Raw genomic sequence first — 17515 nt, 5'->3', positions numbered from 1 at the left:
AAGGCAGCCTTCCCCCTCAGTCGCCAGAATCTACCTGGGAAGACATTTCTGCATCACAGAGGTCACCAGAGGCCCCATCACGCCACCATCTGCACACGCCCCCAAGCACAGGGGCCGCCGGGAAGGCGCGTCCTGATGACATCATCCAAGTGCGCTGGAACGCAGGGCGCCGGCTACCGCCTAGCGCGTGTCTGGAGGGCTACTGGAAAGGAAGGGAAGGGAAGCGAAGCGAAGCGGGGGACGATCTCGTGGTCTGGATCAGAAATATCTGGATTTGAATTAATCCTCCTGGAGCAGAAGTGGAAGTCTCTCAGAGAGGATAGCTGAGTCGTGTACTCCACGCTTCACGTTAAGAATGCAAGAGAGACATCCAACAATTATGCATCTCCTCCAGTATTGCAGGCTGGCCAACGTGGCGGAGAAAGCCTGCGGTCGATTTGGTTTACAGCTAAACACCCCTCCCCCATTACAAAACAATTATTCAGCTATGCTTTCAGCGGTTCAGAAAATGCATTTCAGAAAAAGACATTCTGAGTTGGGAATTGATAACTATCATTCTCAGCCCTAGGAAGAAGCAGGCAAGGGCGAACCACTTCCTAAATCTTGCCAAGAAAACTGCAGGGACTAGGCCTGGCAGTTGCCAAGAGTCAACACTGACTCGAAGGGACCCCCCCCCCCCCCAAAAAAAAGCTTTACTGTATTTGGCGGATGAAAGGGGCAGCCGCTAGGATCAGGTCACGAAACATCCAATAGAAATCTGGATCTTGCCCTTATTCCCCAGTGTTGCTTTTCCTGATCTGGAGGGACCCGCCCTGAAAAGGTCGTTGTGCCCAAGAGGAAGAGGTCCTAAAACCAGGAAGTACAGTATTGCTTTGATCTTGATTTTTGTGAATGAAATGACTTGGAAACTCATTTCAGAGTTCTCCTTTTCGGTGCTTTGGGCTGCTGTCTTGCGCGACGCCTGGTGGTAACTAACAGCTGCGCTAACCCGAGTCCTTCAGCACTTTCTTCTGCTGCAACTCCACTTTTCTTTCAGAGACAGAGGATCGTGCGCTTGCCCACTGAGGCTCCCGTGGTGTGGCAATTGTCAGTTGTCATGATATCATGTAATAAAAAATAATCTAGAGTTAAGCTATGGCTGTTGTCGCTGCCCATCCCTCCACGTTCCATACTTTGAAGACACAGCAAAAAATCAACTGAAAGATTTTCTGTCCTTTCCAGGGAACGCTGTTGTGGCTGAATTTCTGCCTGTAATGCAGTTGTTATACAAAAGAAGCTAGAGTCTGTGGTGGTTAAGATGTTGGACTAGGATTGTGGAAACTCAGGTTCACATTTACCCTCAGCTATGGAAACACATTGGGTCAGCCACAGCCCATTCTTACCTCACAGGGTAACTGTAGGGATTAAATGAAGGGAGATCCCTGTTTAAGCTACTTTGAATTCCTGGAATAAAACTGGAAATAACAGCAACAACAACACATACATAGTAACTTACTTGGGGGTGATAAATTTGATTCATCTAAAATGCACTTCATACGGAGTTTTGCAATATTAATAAATATAAACAAGATACAGTAAACACAAATAGTTTTCTAGGATTATTATTAAATACTAACCAAGCACTAAAGTTGTGCACCTTTTAATGGTAAAGTAAAATTGCACAATATTAATAGTTCTCCCTCTGGAGATAGCTTGTGGCTTCGTTAATTATAATATTAGTTAGTTAATTCTGGTTTTGTTTTGTTTTTGATGGCTCCATTTGCTGGTCAATGTGATTAGCAATTGATTGTTCAATATGTGCAAACTGAGCCAATTGGATGTATTCAATTAATCAAGGGCCTGTGAGATAAAACTGTCCAACTGTAGCATATTTTGTTAACACAGCCTATGAGTGAGAAAGGATCAGAAGGCCGTTCTGTTCTTTCCCACTGCCACTCTCACACAACTTAATATATAGGTAGTTCCAGATGGTCCAGCCTACCTGTCATCCTCCTGATGTTTTGAAACTACAGCTCCCAGAATTATCCATGCATGCTGGTTGGGATCCTGGGAGCTCCAGTTCCAGCACATACAAATGGTACCAAGTTAGATGAATTATTGTGAGAATCAAGTTCTAAAATTTTACTTGATCTCTCACTTATACATACAAGACCCCACCTAAATATTTCCAGTGGCATCTTCAGGCTTGTGAGTAGGGGGGTTATGGGGACTAGAAACAGAATTTAAATGTATACTTAAACTTAGTTTTAAAAAAAATCAAAACATGGAGCAACAAATCTGATTATGAATTGAAATGAGTTGTACTTAATATAAAACAAGGATAACATCAGTTTTAATAACAGGATGAGAGGAAGGAGAATTATCAATTTGTATATTGTTTTAACTTTCAGTTATCTGATAATGCTGAAGTTTGTTATTAGCTGGGATACAGATGATTTCTTGGAATCACTCTGAGTAATGTTATATAAGATAGCCAAAAAGAACATAATGTGAAGATTAGATAAGTGATAGTATAAAACAGTTATCCATTGACACGAGATACATAGATATAAAGAAAAACAGGAAGTAGTGCATGGGGGGGTTGCGCTTTGTGACATGCTGTCAAAAGTGACTAGAAATCAGTTTTTTAAAAGGAGTTTACGAGGCAGCATCAAATGATATTAAAAAGAAACCTAGGATGCTGTTCATAGTAATTAAATGTACTGTATGTCCTTTTGTCTTCATCAGAAGCAACCCCTTATAATCCATCAATATTTTATTTGGGTTGGAAGTTATGCTAAAAACAATTCAAAATTTAAAAATTTAATTCAAAATTACTGTTACCATTGCTGATGGACTGGGAAGACCATTATGACATAAGGCCTTCCATTGTGACATCATATCCCCTACTAACTGGCTCTCATGTCAAGTAGGTACTGTAATAGTGTTCACAGGAAAAAGAACCCAATTCTTGATCTCCTATTTTTATGACTCTTACCCATAGCTTTACTGAATGTGAATGAGAGAGTGTGTAAGAGAAAGAATCAATAATATACAAGAAGAAAGCAATACAGTTAAACATGTAAGTAAGATTTCTCATTATCTAAGATGGTCTGAGGAACTTGTCACAACTTATTTTTAATTACTCTTTACCTTCCCCTCTCAGCTGAGTGGTTCTGGGAACCGCCTTTGTCAGCTTCAGCTGGCTGGGAATGGAAGGAGCCTCCCAATTAAAGGGCAAGGAAGGTGTTGAGGCCCTTCCCAATACAGCTATCCTGCACGCAATTTGTTATGCTGGCTGATGGGTGTCAGAATGCCTAGAGGATAGTGCCTAGAGAGGGCCATCCGACACATACCTCTCTCCCATCATAAGCATCCTCCATGTAGGGTTGGATGTTTTCCCCTCAATTTAACTCTTTCTCCTAAGAATGAACCTCTCAAAGAATCAATGCATGCTACAAAGAGTTCTGGATCATGTTCTAGGACAGTGCTTAACTTAAACAGTTCACTTTTCCACAAAACTCCAACATCCACCAATCAGAGCTGAATGAAAAATTATATCTTGAGGAGAACAATTATTAGCCTCCAAGTTTGTTCTGTGTACTAGAACTGAGCTCATACAAAAACTCATGTTCCTTCACACAACAATAATCTTTCTCTTTATTTCTCTTTCTGTTTGATTTAAAATATATATATAGTTATCACTGGGATGGAGAAAACCAATGGGTATTTTCTGCATTTGTTATAACTGCTTGTCTCTATGGCCATTTGATTGATGTACATCAAACATGTTCTCTTAAAAATATAGAGTGCTCATCTTAAAGCAATCGTCTGCTGCAATAAACTATCATGATGCAAAACTTACTGTTCATATGGATGTACTGTACATACGGGGATTTGTTACCATTTTTGACTGGTCGGTTTTCAGCAACACCCTGTCATGCTATGTGTTGTGGTTTTTCTCCTACATTAACATTTCAGAATAACAACACTAGTCTTATGAGTTACTATGCAAAGTAGCTTTATTTTTCCCTATGGCAGCAAATACATTATTTTAAACAATTTGGATACCTGTAATCTAAAGTTTGAAATGTACCTTGGGGGACAGTAACTTGCAGGACTGGAGTGGAAAGCTAGGTTTACTTGCTCAAAAAGTAGCAATTATAGGTAGTCCTCAACGTATGACCACAATTGGGACCAGAACTTCTGTTGCTAAGTGATATGGTTGTTAAGTGAGTTGTGCCTGATTTTACGACCATTTTTGCCATAGTTGTTAAGCAAATCACATAGTCATTAAACGAATCCAGCTTCCCCCATTGACTTTGCTTGTCAGAAACCCCCTGGGAAGTTTACAAATGATGATCGCGTGACCACAGGATACTACAACCGTCGTAAATGCATGACAGTTGCCAAGCGCCCAAAATTTGATCACATGACTGCGGGGACACTGCAACGATCATGTGAGGACTGGTTCTAAGTCACTTTTTTCAGCGCCATTGTAATTTCAAATAGTCATTAAACGAATGGTCGTAAGTTGAGAACTACCTGTATGGTCCTTAACTGGTGACCTTACTTAAGGAACCAGGATCCAATCTAGTTCCAGTAAATATGGTGGTCATATTCTTCTTGTCATGAAAGTCTACATGAAGTTCCATTTGACTTCATACTGGCTGACTCAGAAACTGTAAAATGTGTAAGGGAGAAATAATGGGAAAATCACATATGTGCTCTCCCTCAGATTTTTTTAATGGTTTTAAAATTATTTTTATCGTTTTTAATGTTTTTTGTTTGTTTTAAAGATCTTTTGGTTATTTTGTTGTATTGCTTTGTGTTTTTTAACTTTGTACGCCACTCAGTCACATATATAAGATAGGCAGCTATATAATTTACCAAATAAATATGAAGCTGATGTACAATCATGCAAGATAATGTATAATATTAATCCCAGAAGCAATACAGGGATACCATAAGGCAATTATTTGCCTTAGTTCTCTATCTGAAGGGCATCCTCTATGTGTCATGTCTGCTTTAAGGCTCAAGGGATAATAAAGACATTGATTACACACCTGTTGGAGAAATTTCCACACTGGACATCATTAATAATGGAGTCTAGCAACACCCATCCTTTTGAAGCCCAAACTGTATTTGGTACCAGAGGCCGCAATAGCAAACCTCCCAAGCCGGAGATGCAAACTCTATATTTACACTTATGCAAATCAAAGTATACACATAATCCATGAGGGCAGAGGTGGTAAGGTAATGAAGGTGGGACTACAGAGACAGCAGATTTATTAAGAATACTGAGACATAAGTTAGAATAATGATTACTGATATTTCTATTCTGTTGTTTCCCTTGCTTCACATCACTTTCTTCATCTCCAAATATCCTTCTCCTTGTTATCAACATTCCTTTGCCTTCTAAGCATTTTTTAGGGCTGCACCAGTTTTTTGTTGCTTCTCTAAGGGGTGTGCGTTCCTTTTAGCCTAGCTAAACACCATTTTTCTCCTTCAGCTATCGGTCCCTAAAATCCAAAAATCAGACGAGGCAGGCAGACAAATTGGTAACAGGCTTCTCATATGAGATTTAATATTTACAAATTTGTATTTATTCAGATGAATTAGGATCTGTGAATATTGTGCAACTCTAAACTTTAGCTCTTTTTTCTTTCATTTATGTATTTCAAGTAACTGATTTTATTTGGCAGTGGAAAATGAATCAGCTCTAGTCCACTTTAACTGATGTCTGAAGCTAAGAAAGGCTGGCCCTGGTTACTGCCTGGATGAAGGAATCTCCTGGAAAGTCCAGATCTATTGGCTAGACTGGGAAGTAAAACAATAAAATCGGCAATAAAGCAATGGCAAACTACTTTTCATATCATTGCCAAGGACACTGCAAGTTTGACCTGAAAGCATCTTAACCTTTCTTATTTGCCCAACTGTAATATTGCCACTAATTTTCCTGTCCCTGTAAATCCAGAAACTACTTGCCTACGTTTATGTGAGAGCTGCTATAATGTACCTCAATTTAAAGATGTAGAAATACGCTTAGAACATTTTCCATCTCCCTTCAAAAGCCAATTGATTGTGGACTTCTGGCCAATTTCTGTCTATAACATGGCTTGCAGAGTCACAACCTATCTTTTTAATATTTCATTAGCAGGGCTAATGTCAATATAAAAGCACTATCTGCCTGTATTTTTCACTTACAACCAATTGTGCCTGCTCAGACATATCATGAGCTTTTTAGTTCTCTTCCAAAGAATATTTATCTTGTAACAGCTGCTCTGAAAGTCCTACTACTCAAGGAGGAGGAAGTGTAAAACAACCACACTTGCATCATGATTCTACTAGTTCCTTTCCATTAGTATTAAATTTTACGGTAGGTCCTGCACATGTATACTTTGAACAAAGACAACCAAAAATAATGCCAACAAATTGACCACCAGAACTTATTCATACTTCCTCTTCTATAATTATTGAAGAGGATGTGGGAAAAAGTATATGGAAAAGGTAACTTTTTTTACAACAAAACTCAAAGCTTATTCATTCAGCCTCTAACTCCAAATAACTATGCCTAAGATTACAGTATTTCATGTTTACTCAGAAGTCCCACTATATTTATTTATCAAATTTATATGGCCGCCAATCTCACACAAAGTAACTCTGGGCAGCATACAATAAAACTAAATGTTCAATGGCAGGGTACCAGTTCCAAGCTGCGAGAATCTGGATGGCTCCTAGATGCTAGCAAAGAGCTACAGAGGACCCTCTGCTGCCATCTAACAGCAATCCAGATTCTTGCCGATTCGATCTGGTAATGCCATTCAACAAAACATTTTCCAATGTATCTTTACATACGGTTGCTACCTAGGTCAATAATAAGATTTAACAACAAAGTCCCTAGAGAAATCTTTTGCTAAGTTCATATAGATGACCAATATTTCCTCCATAGATAAAAACAGAACTCAAAGCACAATGCAGGTTTGATTCGAAAGCAAGTTCCAGAGAGTTTAAACAAATTTATTCCGAGCCAATTAACTACTGTGCAGCCAAAAGGTTAAGTCTTAACAATCCTTTAGCAGCTGTTAGGATGACACATCAATACAATGGCTGTGTTCACACAACATGCTTAACAAGGTCAAAGACCTAGCAGCTGTATTCACACCACATGCTCTCTTGGCTATTCTTAACTTTGGTTAATTTTTGGTGGCTTAACATGCTGTGTCAAACCCATGCCATTTAGTCCTTTATGGTTCAGTAATCAGATTAAATGTGTTGTATGAAAAAGCAATAAAATGCATGATGAGTGTTTGTGTAGCTGTTTCTCCAATTTCTCCAATTGCATATATTCAGTGTTTAGCAAATTATATTCATTGTTTATGTAAATGCTTTAGCAGTTCCTAACACAGGCTATATAAAAGAGTTGATTCTTTAATGCTGTCTTCTTTAAAGCCTGTGAATGGAGAATGAGTAGGACAATTTTATAGAAGGTAGAAGAAGCCAGAGGCCATAAAGTTACAGAGGAAAAACCACAGAAAGTTCAGCTGGAGTACTATAATCAAGATAATTAAATGAACAAATCTGATCACAGGAATGGCTCCAGGTTGCCAGAGAGAAAATAATAGGAATACTATATATTGACACTGCTTTAAAAATATTGAAAGGGAAAGAACTATTATATGAAAGGAGTAAGAGACCTAAGTTAGAGTTCAGCTGATCAATACTGATACATTTCCCACTAGTGACTTAGAATCACCCAGAGATTATAGATGTGATATAAGGCCTGCCTTGTAGAAGATGCTATAAGTTACTAGTTTTAATGTGTCTGAAAAATCAACTTTATTCCAAGGAAAGCGTTCTCTAGTATGCAGGAAATTTGATAAAACTGAACAGTGCTAAATGTAGGTGCTAATCTCACTCGTGAATTGTTCAGTGTTCTTCTCTGTTAAATCTGTAATTTGTAATTGATTGCATATTTAGGAGTAAAATTACAGTAGTTAAAGTTGTGCATTAAAATAAAAATCAAATAAGAAAAGATCATATTTTGCACCGATTAACATCAGCAGAAAAATATGAACTTGATTTGTTTCAGGATATAGATATACAGGGGTTTAGTCTCTGAAATACATCTTCTGAGCCAGGACTTAACTTTAACTATGTAAGTAGCCACTACCATCAGGTTGAACAGGTTTGGATGAATTTCCTCCACTTCAGTTATGCAGAGTATCCTTCTGCAAAGGAATTCTGGGGTTACAGTCCTAACTCTTCAGGAGATACCAGGTTGGAAAAAGGAGATGAAAAGGTGAGAGAAACAGACCTTATATATCAGATTGTAGGGAAAATTTTCTAATTCAGAAAGAATTGTTACAGAATTGCCTGCAAGATAGAGCAACTTAGATAATAATCACAAGCAAAGAGGCAAACACACCAATTGGCTATTATTGACATCTGGAATATTTTTCATAAATATTTTTATGTGAAAAAAATAAGCATGATTTTCTTTGGGCAGAGCCAGCTTAAAGTGGTTTCCTCCAGGCCTTGGTTGAGCAGCAAAGAATGCTAGCCCAAATTTCTGTGCCCCAACTGCAAGCCCTATTCTGCCTCAGTATTGAGGCTACCATTAAACATTGAATGTTGGACAAGTTAAAGAAAGTGATGGGTGGATTCTCATGGCTTCATTTTCTCTCCCACCAAGTATCACCTACCAATGAGGAGACAGCCTCAATCCCTCTGTCTTAATGTGGAGTGAGGTTGGGAGACTTTTGGCTAATTAGGGGCACATCATCACTGAACGAGCTAAATTGTATCCAGAGTCAAAATTGTGTCAGGAGAGGAGAAAACCCTATTCTAAAACTGGAACACCACAAGATGACTTCAGGTTGCCTCAGTTGGGGCTGTGGGTGGGATGAAAGCAATGTCATGAGGATGTGACACATAATTGCCCTGTGTACCTGGGTTGAGCAATGGCTTCTTAAGAAGGGGGGTACACCACTCCCTCTTTCAAAGATGGAGGTAACATTCCTTCTCTCAAGGACACCACTGTCCTGAGCCAGCTTCCCAACAGGAAAGGAAAACTTCCTTGGAGGCTTTCACCAACCAAAAGGACAAGAACCCAGACTACAGATGGTTGTGCTGATCCTGCAGAAGACCCTGTCTACTTCCTCAGGAGTCAGAGGATCAAACTCATCCCAGAGAACATAGCAGGATTTGCACTAAAGCACAACATGTTGCTTGATTTGTGGCTCAGGGTCAGGTCTATACCCAACCACTGCAGTCTGTAAAGCCACAGTTTATAACCTAGCATAATGCATGAACCCAGCCACTTATGCAATAAACCTTGATGAGCAAAACTGTGGCTTAGTACAGTCTGTGAACCCAACTACAGTGTTAAATAGTGTAATCTTGTAATTAAGTCCTTACAAATTATACTCAATAATCAGTTGGGTAGAATCTAACATTGGCTGAATAGGCTGATAAATATGGGATTAGGCTTGTCCATGCCAAGAAAAGCCACACATATATTTTTGCATATCAAACTATTGTTAAAAGCAGAGAAACAGAATCAGTTTTAGTTTGTTTCACACTGCTAACCCTTTGAGAACATGTTCTCTGTTGGAAATAAATATATGTCTAGCAATTTCTAGCATCAACAGGTTGTGCAAATGATTTGTGTGTTAATTTAAGCAGATGTTCTATTTTTCTAGTACAAGTACTGTGATCAGTCTTTTCCATTTCCTAGAGAGAATTATAAGTATGGTATAAAATGGGTGATTAATACAGGTCTATGTAGCAAATGTACATGTCTTCTAGCACTTGAAATCATACATTTTTTGTCAAAGTATAATACTGATAGATTCCTTTAAGTCAGAATTTGCAAGGCAATGTTCTTAGTGGCACAGAGTTAAGGTTACCACCTTTGGCTAAGTGTGTCTGCATTCACACATCATGCTAAGCCATAAGCTATGATTTACAGCCTGCAGTGGCTGGATGCACATACGATCCTATGCCACAAACAACCCCAATATGTGAACCAAGCTTCTCTGTGTGCAGGAGCAACAGATAAATCATAAATATTATCAGTAACCTAATTAATTTACACATAAATGGCTCAGCTCTGTACAAAAGAAAATGTAGAGTATGTTGCCAATATTATAGTGTTGTTAGCGATGCAGCACAGATCAAAGTAAAGTCTGATGGCATCTTTAAGTAACACAAATTGGGATGTAGTTAATTTGCTGCAAGAGACAACAAACCTGCTTCTTTGGAAACAGAGCAGTTAGGATAGTCCACTACATATGGAGGGGCAGTCTTCTTCAACTTGGGGGAGTTCAGACGTAGTGGATTATAGCTTGCTAGCTCAGCTGCTAATGGATAACTGGAACAGTAAAAGTTGTCCTTGTTGGCCTTTGTTAGCAGAAATATTTGTATATCTTTGGTCACATGAGTTTTAAAAACAGTATTCACTAGACAAAAACTGAAATCATGGAATATAATCATATGTGTAGAATAACAATAGGTTACCAATTATACAATGCTTCTGTGTCCTACTATTAATGTCCATCTCACCAGTTATAAGTCATTATTATAGTTCTAACAGTAGAACTTCAGAATGTCCAGAAAACAATAAGCCTTTAATTAATTATGGAAACATGTCATGTGTCATCTATTTTGAGCCTTTGGGTTTCAATATTAACAGAGTGGATTTACCCAGTTTTTTAAAGGATTATGTGGCTTTGTGCATGTGACGTTTTAAATCTTCTCAAGCATATGCTATCTCTTTCACACAGAATAATTAAGCTTCCAGAATTGGCAAAGAAATCCCTTACAGATTTTACTAATGAGCTATGAAACTGTTTACAAATTTCTCATAAAGTTGCACTGATATTTATCTTCTATATGGAAACTGTTTTACCTGTAGCTTTTTAACCGTATTTGAGAAACCTTGAAGGAGGAGTACAAGATATAGTATAGGCTTAATCTTCTCCAAAATGTCTTCATTGTGAGGGTTTAATCGTTGAAAGTGCTGACAGTTACTCCAGCTTTAGTCTCTCCATCCCAGTGGAACCTTGTTGAGTTTAAAGAGCTACATTGAGATATAAAGGAGCCAATCAAGCTTCAGATGAAGAATTTAAAGAATTAGAAACTTAGTACAGTTTTCCAAACTATGCTTTGATCCAGATACTATTATGGAAATTACTTTATAGGACAGGCAGGAAAGCTTGGTTTTGAAAATAAACAAAAATTCATCTCCAACCAGAGATGGACCAGTTACTTTTCTTTTTCCCCTACTACCACCATCCACTTTCAGCAACCATCTCTCCATTAGCCACTTGTCTTCAACTCCTTGAGAATCTTTCTGGTGAAAAGAGGAAATATAGTATTTACTGATGGTCAGTCATTATAGATGGGGTGGGGGTGGGGAAACAATACCTTAGGAAGACTGTGAAAAATGGAACAGATGGAGCTGTGAGTGGGCACAAAAGGAGGAGAGAAGGCCATGGCAAAATGAAATGAATGGGGCATGGATGGAATTAAAAAAGAGCAGGCAGAAGACAGAAATTAGGACTACGAGGAGGAAGAGATTTGTCATACATACCAAGAGTGAATCACCTGATCCAAAGAGAGTGGAAGAGAATTTGTCCTCTATGAAATTGGTCTTTTAGTATTCTGTTGAAGCAGAAAACTAAACTCCAAAAGTGTTTGGGGGTTGAGATCCTACTTTAGCTTTCTTTTCTGGAGCCCAGTTTGTACAACATGCTTAGCCATGATTAGTTGCACCATGGTTTTCTGAAAAAACTTAGTTGCCTGAGATTATACAACACACCATTCCAGATACCACCCAACCACATTAGCCTGATGTGGTTTGCAAATCAAGCCAGTTTCTTAGGCAAGTTACTTATCCTTCAGCCTTATTGGTTGCCCTTCTATGACAGCACTTGCTGCACCTACTACAGCAGTCTCTCCTTTTGGGAAAGAGCATAGCTCCATAGCAATCATGTTTTGACACCACCTACAATCCTTTTCCAAATGCTTGTTCATGCCCATAAACCAAGACTAGCTATGGAAATAATACATTTTCCTAAAATACATTTCCTGGATCAGATCATTTCAGGAAGGTAAAAATATGTATTTATTGGGCTTGCAGAAGAAGACAATACTTGATTTTTAAAAGGGAAGCATGTGCTTTTAATTTTTTGAAAAGGCTAAGCCAACATTTCTGGTTCCAGCTTCAACAGGTAGCCTATCTACTTCTTAGTTAGACCTTTCCTTGATGTTCCACTCTCATCATATTTTTCTACATCATCCTTCCTCTATGGCCACCTTGATCAAGCTACCATTTTTCCATTTTATAAAAGGACTAAACTTGCTAGTCAATGGTGGTGTAGTGGAGAAGGGAAATTGGTTGTCAGGATGGGTTGGTGGATTTTGAAATGCAGCTTGAAAATCCCCTCTCCCTGGAGTTACAGAGATAGTATTATAGCACAATGGAAAGGTAATTGGTAAATTCCCCTTGCTCTGATTTGCAAATGAAATGATAATAAAACTTTCTGAATACTTTTTAGGAGTCTTCATCTAGTAGTTAGGAAGGCAACAGTTCTTAATGAGTTTGCACTTCTAATACAGGTTGTCTTACAGCATGTTGAATGAAGGGCCCTCAGTATAGAAGTGTGTTTTGCAGACAATCCTGTTCTGCTGAGCATTAAGCCCTGCAGCCTCATATCCTGATAGCCACCATAAAAAGAAAATAAAGAAATGAGAACCCTGACAAGCTCCCAGCAAGTCTGCTGTCTCAACAGATATCAACCTTTACAAAAACAGAGTGATGTAATCCCACTTTAGACTCCACTTCCTTTCCTTTAAGAAACCAGTTCTGTTTTGGTTTGTGTGTGTGTGTGTCAGAGTTTTTAAGGGCCTTAATTGGTTGGTTTCTGTGAGATGTAAGAGGTGAAGGAATTATTGGAGACTACAGTAATCCAAAGAGGTCACTATCTTATCTTCTGCCCATGAGGCATAGGAGAAATTATGGTTGTTGTTTAAAGACGGAAGCCTTAATTTTGATCTTATTGAAGTCTTTCTTGGAGCATTGTGTGACTCCAGATGGAATTTACCTTCAGGTAACTTTGCACAAATTTGCAAGCACACTGTTTTTAGAAATTGGCTATTATGCTATAGCTTCTTTAGGAAATAGGGGATGAATAGCACTATTGTTATTAGTTCCCGCATTAGTTCTGCCACGAGTCCTTGGGAAATATGACAATATAAAATTATGGCAAATGTGTAATTTTCAAAGTTTATGATCCCGTTGCTAAGCAAACATAGGCCTATTATTACTATCAGTTCAAGAGTCTTGGGCATAATGTCTTTCAAAGGATCACAGAGATAGATCTCTTGGTGCTCTGCCTTGGTTTATCTTCCATAATGCTGGCTTGGCTCGGCTCTGCCCCCCACTCCAACTACCACCACCACCAATTGGTGCTTTTCTCTCTATCTCCCTCTCTCAACACCAGTGTTCTTCCCTCTCCAGTGCTTTGATCACCAATTTGGGGTCCTGCAGTGAGTGACTGAAGCCACAGGTCAAGTTTCCCACACTTCTGTTGTAACAAAGCTCCTGGTATGGGAGAGGACCATTGTGTCAATGATCCTTTCAGACCTGGGGAAGAAGAAAGGTCTTATACTACCCTTAAATATAAGTGCATACCCAATAAAAATACTAAAATCTAATGTCAGTGCAGAGATACAGATCAAACAAACAAGGACTGGAAGGAGCATCTATAGACTGCAGTCTCTTCAAGGACTGCATTCAAGCTTGAATCAAAGTTCCTGTGCAAGCAATCATATTTAAGTAAAATGACCTGAAGGACAGTTACACTGTAGGCTTTTCTAATTATTCCTTACATATATGCTGATGTCTCTTTTGAGAAATATAGAGGCAGGGCCTAAGTAATTATGTTGACTGAAAAATAATTTGAGGATGGATGTTTTTTTCTGCCCAACTGGCAAGTTCTTCCTATATTTCACCAAGCACCTCCTGGAAGTAAAAAGGAGAAGTCTCAGATTAGAAACAACAGGTTTCAGTCACGAAATTACATTATACTCTCCTCCTTCCTTTTCACCTTGCATTTTTCTTTTCTGGGGAGTGGGAGCAGGGGGACAGCAACAATTTTAGAATGATTTCTCTGTGAGACCTGCTTCCTTCTAAATCTGGATGTGAATTTGGAAACCATCTGGTTTCCTTCAGCGACTTCAGAGAAGCTGTGCCATACCTCACAGGAAGTCTGATTTTTTCTGAAGCAACTCCTTTGGGTCCTGTATTTGAGCTTTGCTTTACTCCTGTGTTGTTTTCAGAAGTCATTCTAGTGACAGAAGTACATTTAGCCAAGTACAAATTGCAGCACTGGAAGATAGGAAATGACTTGAACAGCAGAAATAGGAACTCCACCACCTGAGATTTGTGCTCAGCATATTTTACATCCCAGTTATCACACCAACCAGCTGGCGTAGTCTACAGTTGTTCTGCCCTTTTTTCTTTTTTAAAAATGTGATCTTTAAAAACCATCCCAGTAATTCAGCCATTGGATGTCATTGCAGAACATATTCAGCAGATATGACCAGAGGTCCATAGTGATCACATAGAGTGGCTAGGTGTTATTTTGTTATCTGGAGCATAATACTTATAAAGTGATATCAATTGGCAATGAACTAGAAGTTCATTGAGTGATCAATGAGTGATGCAGTTCAATTTGTTTTTGAATTCTTATAGAATACTTGAGGATATGCAGATCAGTACACGTGTGGTCAATTCTATTGCTTGTATTAAAAGGCCAGTACCTCGCTCCTTTTTTAAAAAATTATTTTGTTTAAATTCTGCATGTTAGGTTTGTAATTTTTACTAGCATATGGAAGTTTTGTGTACAACTTCCTCTACTGTGCAATTAAGTAAATTTCTCAAGAATTCCATTCGTGATGTTGTTCTTGTTATATATATTTTTCTCATGCAAGCAATTTCATTTAAATTTTCCCAAGGTACAGTACACTTTTTAAAAAAAATAATTACCTCTTCCTAGAGACAACTTTGAGAAGTTTTTTTTTTTTGGAGACACAACTCTCGCACATAAATGGGTGAAAGCATGTGAAGATTATTAACCGGAGGAAAACAAACACCAGTTGATTATTTTCGTGTTCTTGTGGAGTTTAGGCAAATCTCAAACTCTGCTCCCATATGGAGCAGAAATCTGTGGAGATTTCTTTTACATCCCTAACCCAAAGCTATTGTTGATTGGGTCATTAGTTCTGTATAAAAGAGATATAACATTCTGCCAAGATCTTTCCAAAGTATCCCCTAATTATTTTGACCATCAAAACTAAAGAGTTGACATTCACTTATGGGATATGCTTATATTGCTAAAATCAAATATGTTTGTTACTATGTTCTTTGTTCCTGAACATTTTGCCCGTTTTCCATCATTCACCCTTAATCGTATGTATAAGCCAAACTATATTCTAGTTAAGAATGAAGAATAAGCTGCTAATACTCCAACTGCTTTGGTTCTGTAAATACTGATGGGTCAGATGTTGCAAATTTATGTGAAGAATATTTGTGGGGAAGTATGGTAATATGTTGTGCATATCATGAAGAACTACTTGGGAAATAAGTAAAAGAATCCAGACAAAATTGTCCATTGGGTACCGAGAGCTGTAAGTGACATAGACCAAGTGTTTCTAAAGGCTATTTGCAAATAGTGTTTGGAGCCTTTATAAAACCAGAGAGGATTCATACTATGCAGAAATTGATCATCTCTTTTTCCTGAGTGGTACCAAATTCGGGCATTCTATTAATGGATTTGATAATACAGTAGCAAAACTTAATACTAATACTGACATGAAATGCATTAATTCCACTCTGCTCTGGATTGATGAGATCCACTACAAATATTGTGTCCAAGTTTAATCATCACACTTTAAAAAGAATTCAGTTGCAATGAAAACGGTTTTTAAAAATGGCATGGTCAATTCCCGATGACTACCTGGACACATCAGTACCACTGTCTTGAGGACAGTAGGTTAGTGACTGCCTTCTTCCAAGGTGCTTTTTGACTTTCCTGACAGCCTGGAATTCTAACCAGATCAGACTCTGCAGGTGACCCAAACTGAGATGAGGAGAGTGGTTTACTCCAGTCTGGTTATGCCTTTTCCTAAAAGCTCGGCTGGCACCTTCTTATAATTTTCTAGGTTGCTTTCATCGTGTTGCAAAGTTTTCTAAGGCGCCACTCTAATATCTCCTATTATTTCGAGGTACTTAGTGGTCTTGTGATGATCTGTTAATACTTCTCCTAACATGCATATGAGAACTCTGCCCACGCTTTCAGGCGCTCTTCGTTCTTGCGGCGAGCGACCAGGCTCTGGGCCGCCAGGCGATTGCGGCTTGAGTCGCAGGGTACCTCCGCGCGGCCGAGAACGACGACTTCCAGCCAAGGCGAGCGGGCGGGAAGAAAGGGAACCAGAAGGAGCAGCCGCACCGGGTGGGCGGAGAGAGGGCGCGGCGTCGGGGAAGGCGGGGCTGCTGGTTGCACCTGGCGGCTGCTGGGTCCTGCCTTCCTTGGAAGCGCCTCGGAGCGAGAGTCCTGCGGGAGGCCGGCTGAGCGTCGCCCTCCGCTTTGCAACCCGAGAAGGCGGGCGGGCCTTGCCCAGAAAGCCCGGTGAGACGCGGCGCCGGGACAGCGGCCGGGCAATGGTGCGCGAAGCTGGGCAGCCGCCAAGCCGCCCTCGGAGCGCGGCCGGTAGGGCCGCCACCTGCAGTAGCGGCGCCCGCCGCCTCGGAGAAGTGGCCTCCATCAGCGCCCCGCGCGACAGCGAGGTGAGACTCTCCCAGCCGCAGCCCGGGAAGCGATCGCGAGGGAGGCGTAAAGCCCGCGCCCCTCCCGCCTTGCGGAGAACAAAAGGCTCCGGGCGGGGCGGGGTTGGTGGGTGGCCGGCCGGCGGGGAAGCCTTACTTCGGCGAGGTCGGCGGGACGGATGCCTGGTCTGTGAATATGCAATACGTGGGAATGTCGGAACCATGGCGTCAGCAACCCGAAGCGTTCGCCGTGGACATCCGGTGTGCTATGGGAGCGAAAGAGTCGCTCGGGCTCGGTCTGGGAATGAGGGGCGGAGGGAGGACCGGCGGACTCCGAGAGGAGTCCCGGCCCGGGCTTGGGAGGGAGACCCGGCTGGGCGGGAGCGGCCGCCGCCGCCGCCGCCGCCGCATCCGAAGTCAGCATCGCGAGCGTGGGTTAGGGGCTGCCAAGCATCTCCGGGAACGCGCCGAAACGGGTTTAAAAGTGCCTTTAAGGGCTTCGGTTGTGAGCAGGACAAGAGTGACTCGTGCAGGCGGGGGGAATCAAGATGATCTTTGCCGTTCTTTTATTTCCACGTCTACCTGGAAATAAATAAATCCCTTGAGTTGGGACTGACTCCAGATAAGATTGGATGATGGTCCTGGAGTACTTTTCTCAAGAAGTGAGAATATTGGTACTGCCGCTGTGCTGAGGCTACCTGA

At 40.3% G+C, this 17515-nt stretch overlaps 2 protein-coding genes across 5 annotated transcripts in view; one reads left to right on the top strand and one right to left on the bottom strand.

Moving 5' to 3' along the window:
• HIBCH (3-hydroxyisobutyryl-CoA hydrolase) overlaps positions 1-149 on the bottom strand; it is a 46363-nt gene extending 46214 nt beyond the window's left edge. For all 3 annotated transcript variants that reach the window (XR_015795193.1, XM_007425307.4, XM_088135710.1), the window contains exon 1: positions 35-149. Coding sequence is in view for 2 of the 3 variants with exons in the window: in XM_007425307.4 (XP_007425369.1) it covers positions 35-78 (44 nt within the window). In the remaining variant the exon portion in view is untranslated. The remainder of the gene's footprint in view (positions 1-34) is intronic.
• A 16381-nt stretch (positions 150-16530) lies between these two features.
• MFSD6 (major facilitator superfamily domain containing 6) overlaps positions 16531-17515 on the top strand; it is a 40220-nt gene continuing 39235 nt past the window's right edge. Inside the window, exon 1 of one of the 2 annotated variants that reach the window (XM_088135707.1) lies at positions 16531-16834. The gene's annotated coding sequence lies outside the window, so the exon portion shown is untranslated. Of the gene's footprint in view, positions 16835-16955; positions 17075-17515 lie in introns of those variants that run through there. The other variant, XM_007425306.4, reaches the window with a different exon arrangement.

Source organism: Python bivittatus, unplaced genomic scaffold, assembly GCF_059951505.1.
Source record: "Python bivittatus isolate LINGU-HERP-01145 unplaced genomic scaffold, Pbiv_v1 ctg000200_np1212, whole genome shotgun sequence".
In the NCBI taxonomy this organism is placed as follows: Eukaryota; Metazoa; Chordata; class Lepidosauria; order Squamata; family Pythonidae; genus Python; species Python bivittatus.
This window is presented reverse-complemented; position numbering and strand designations above follow the sequence as displayed.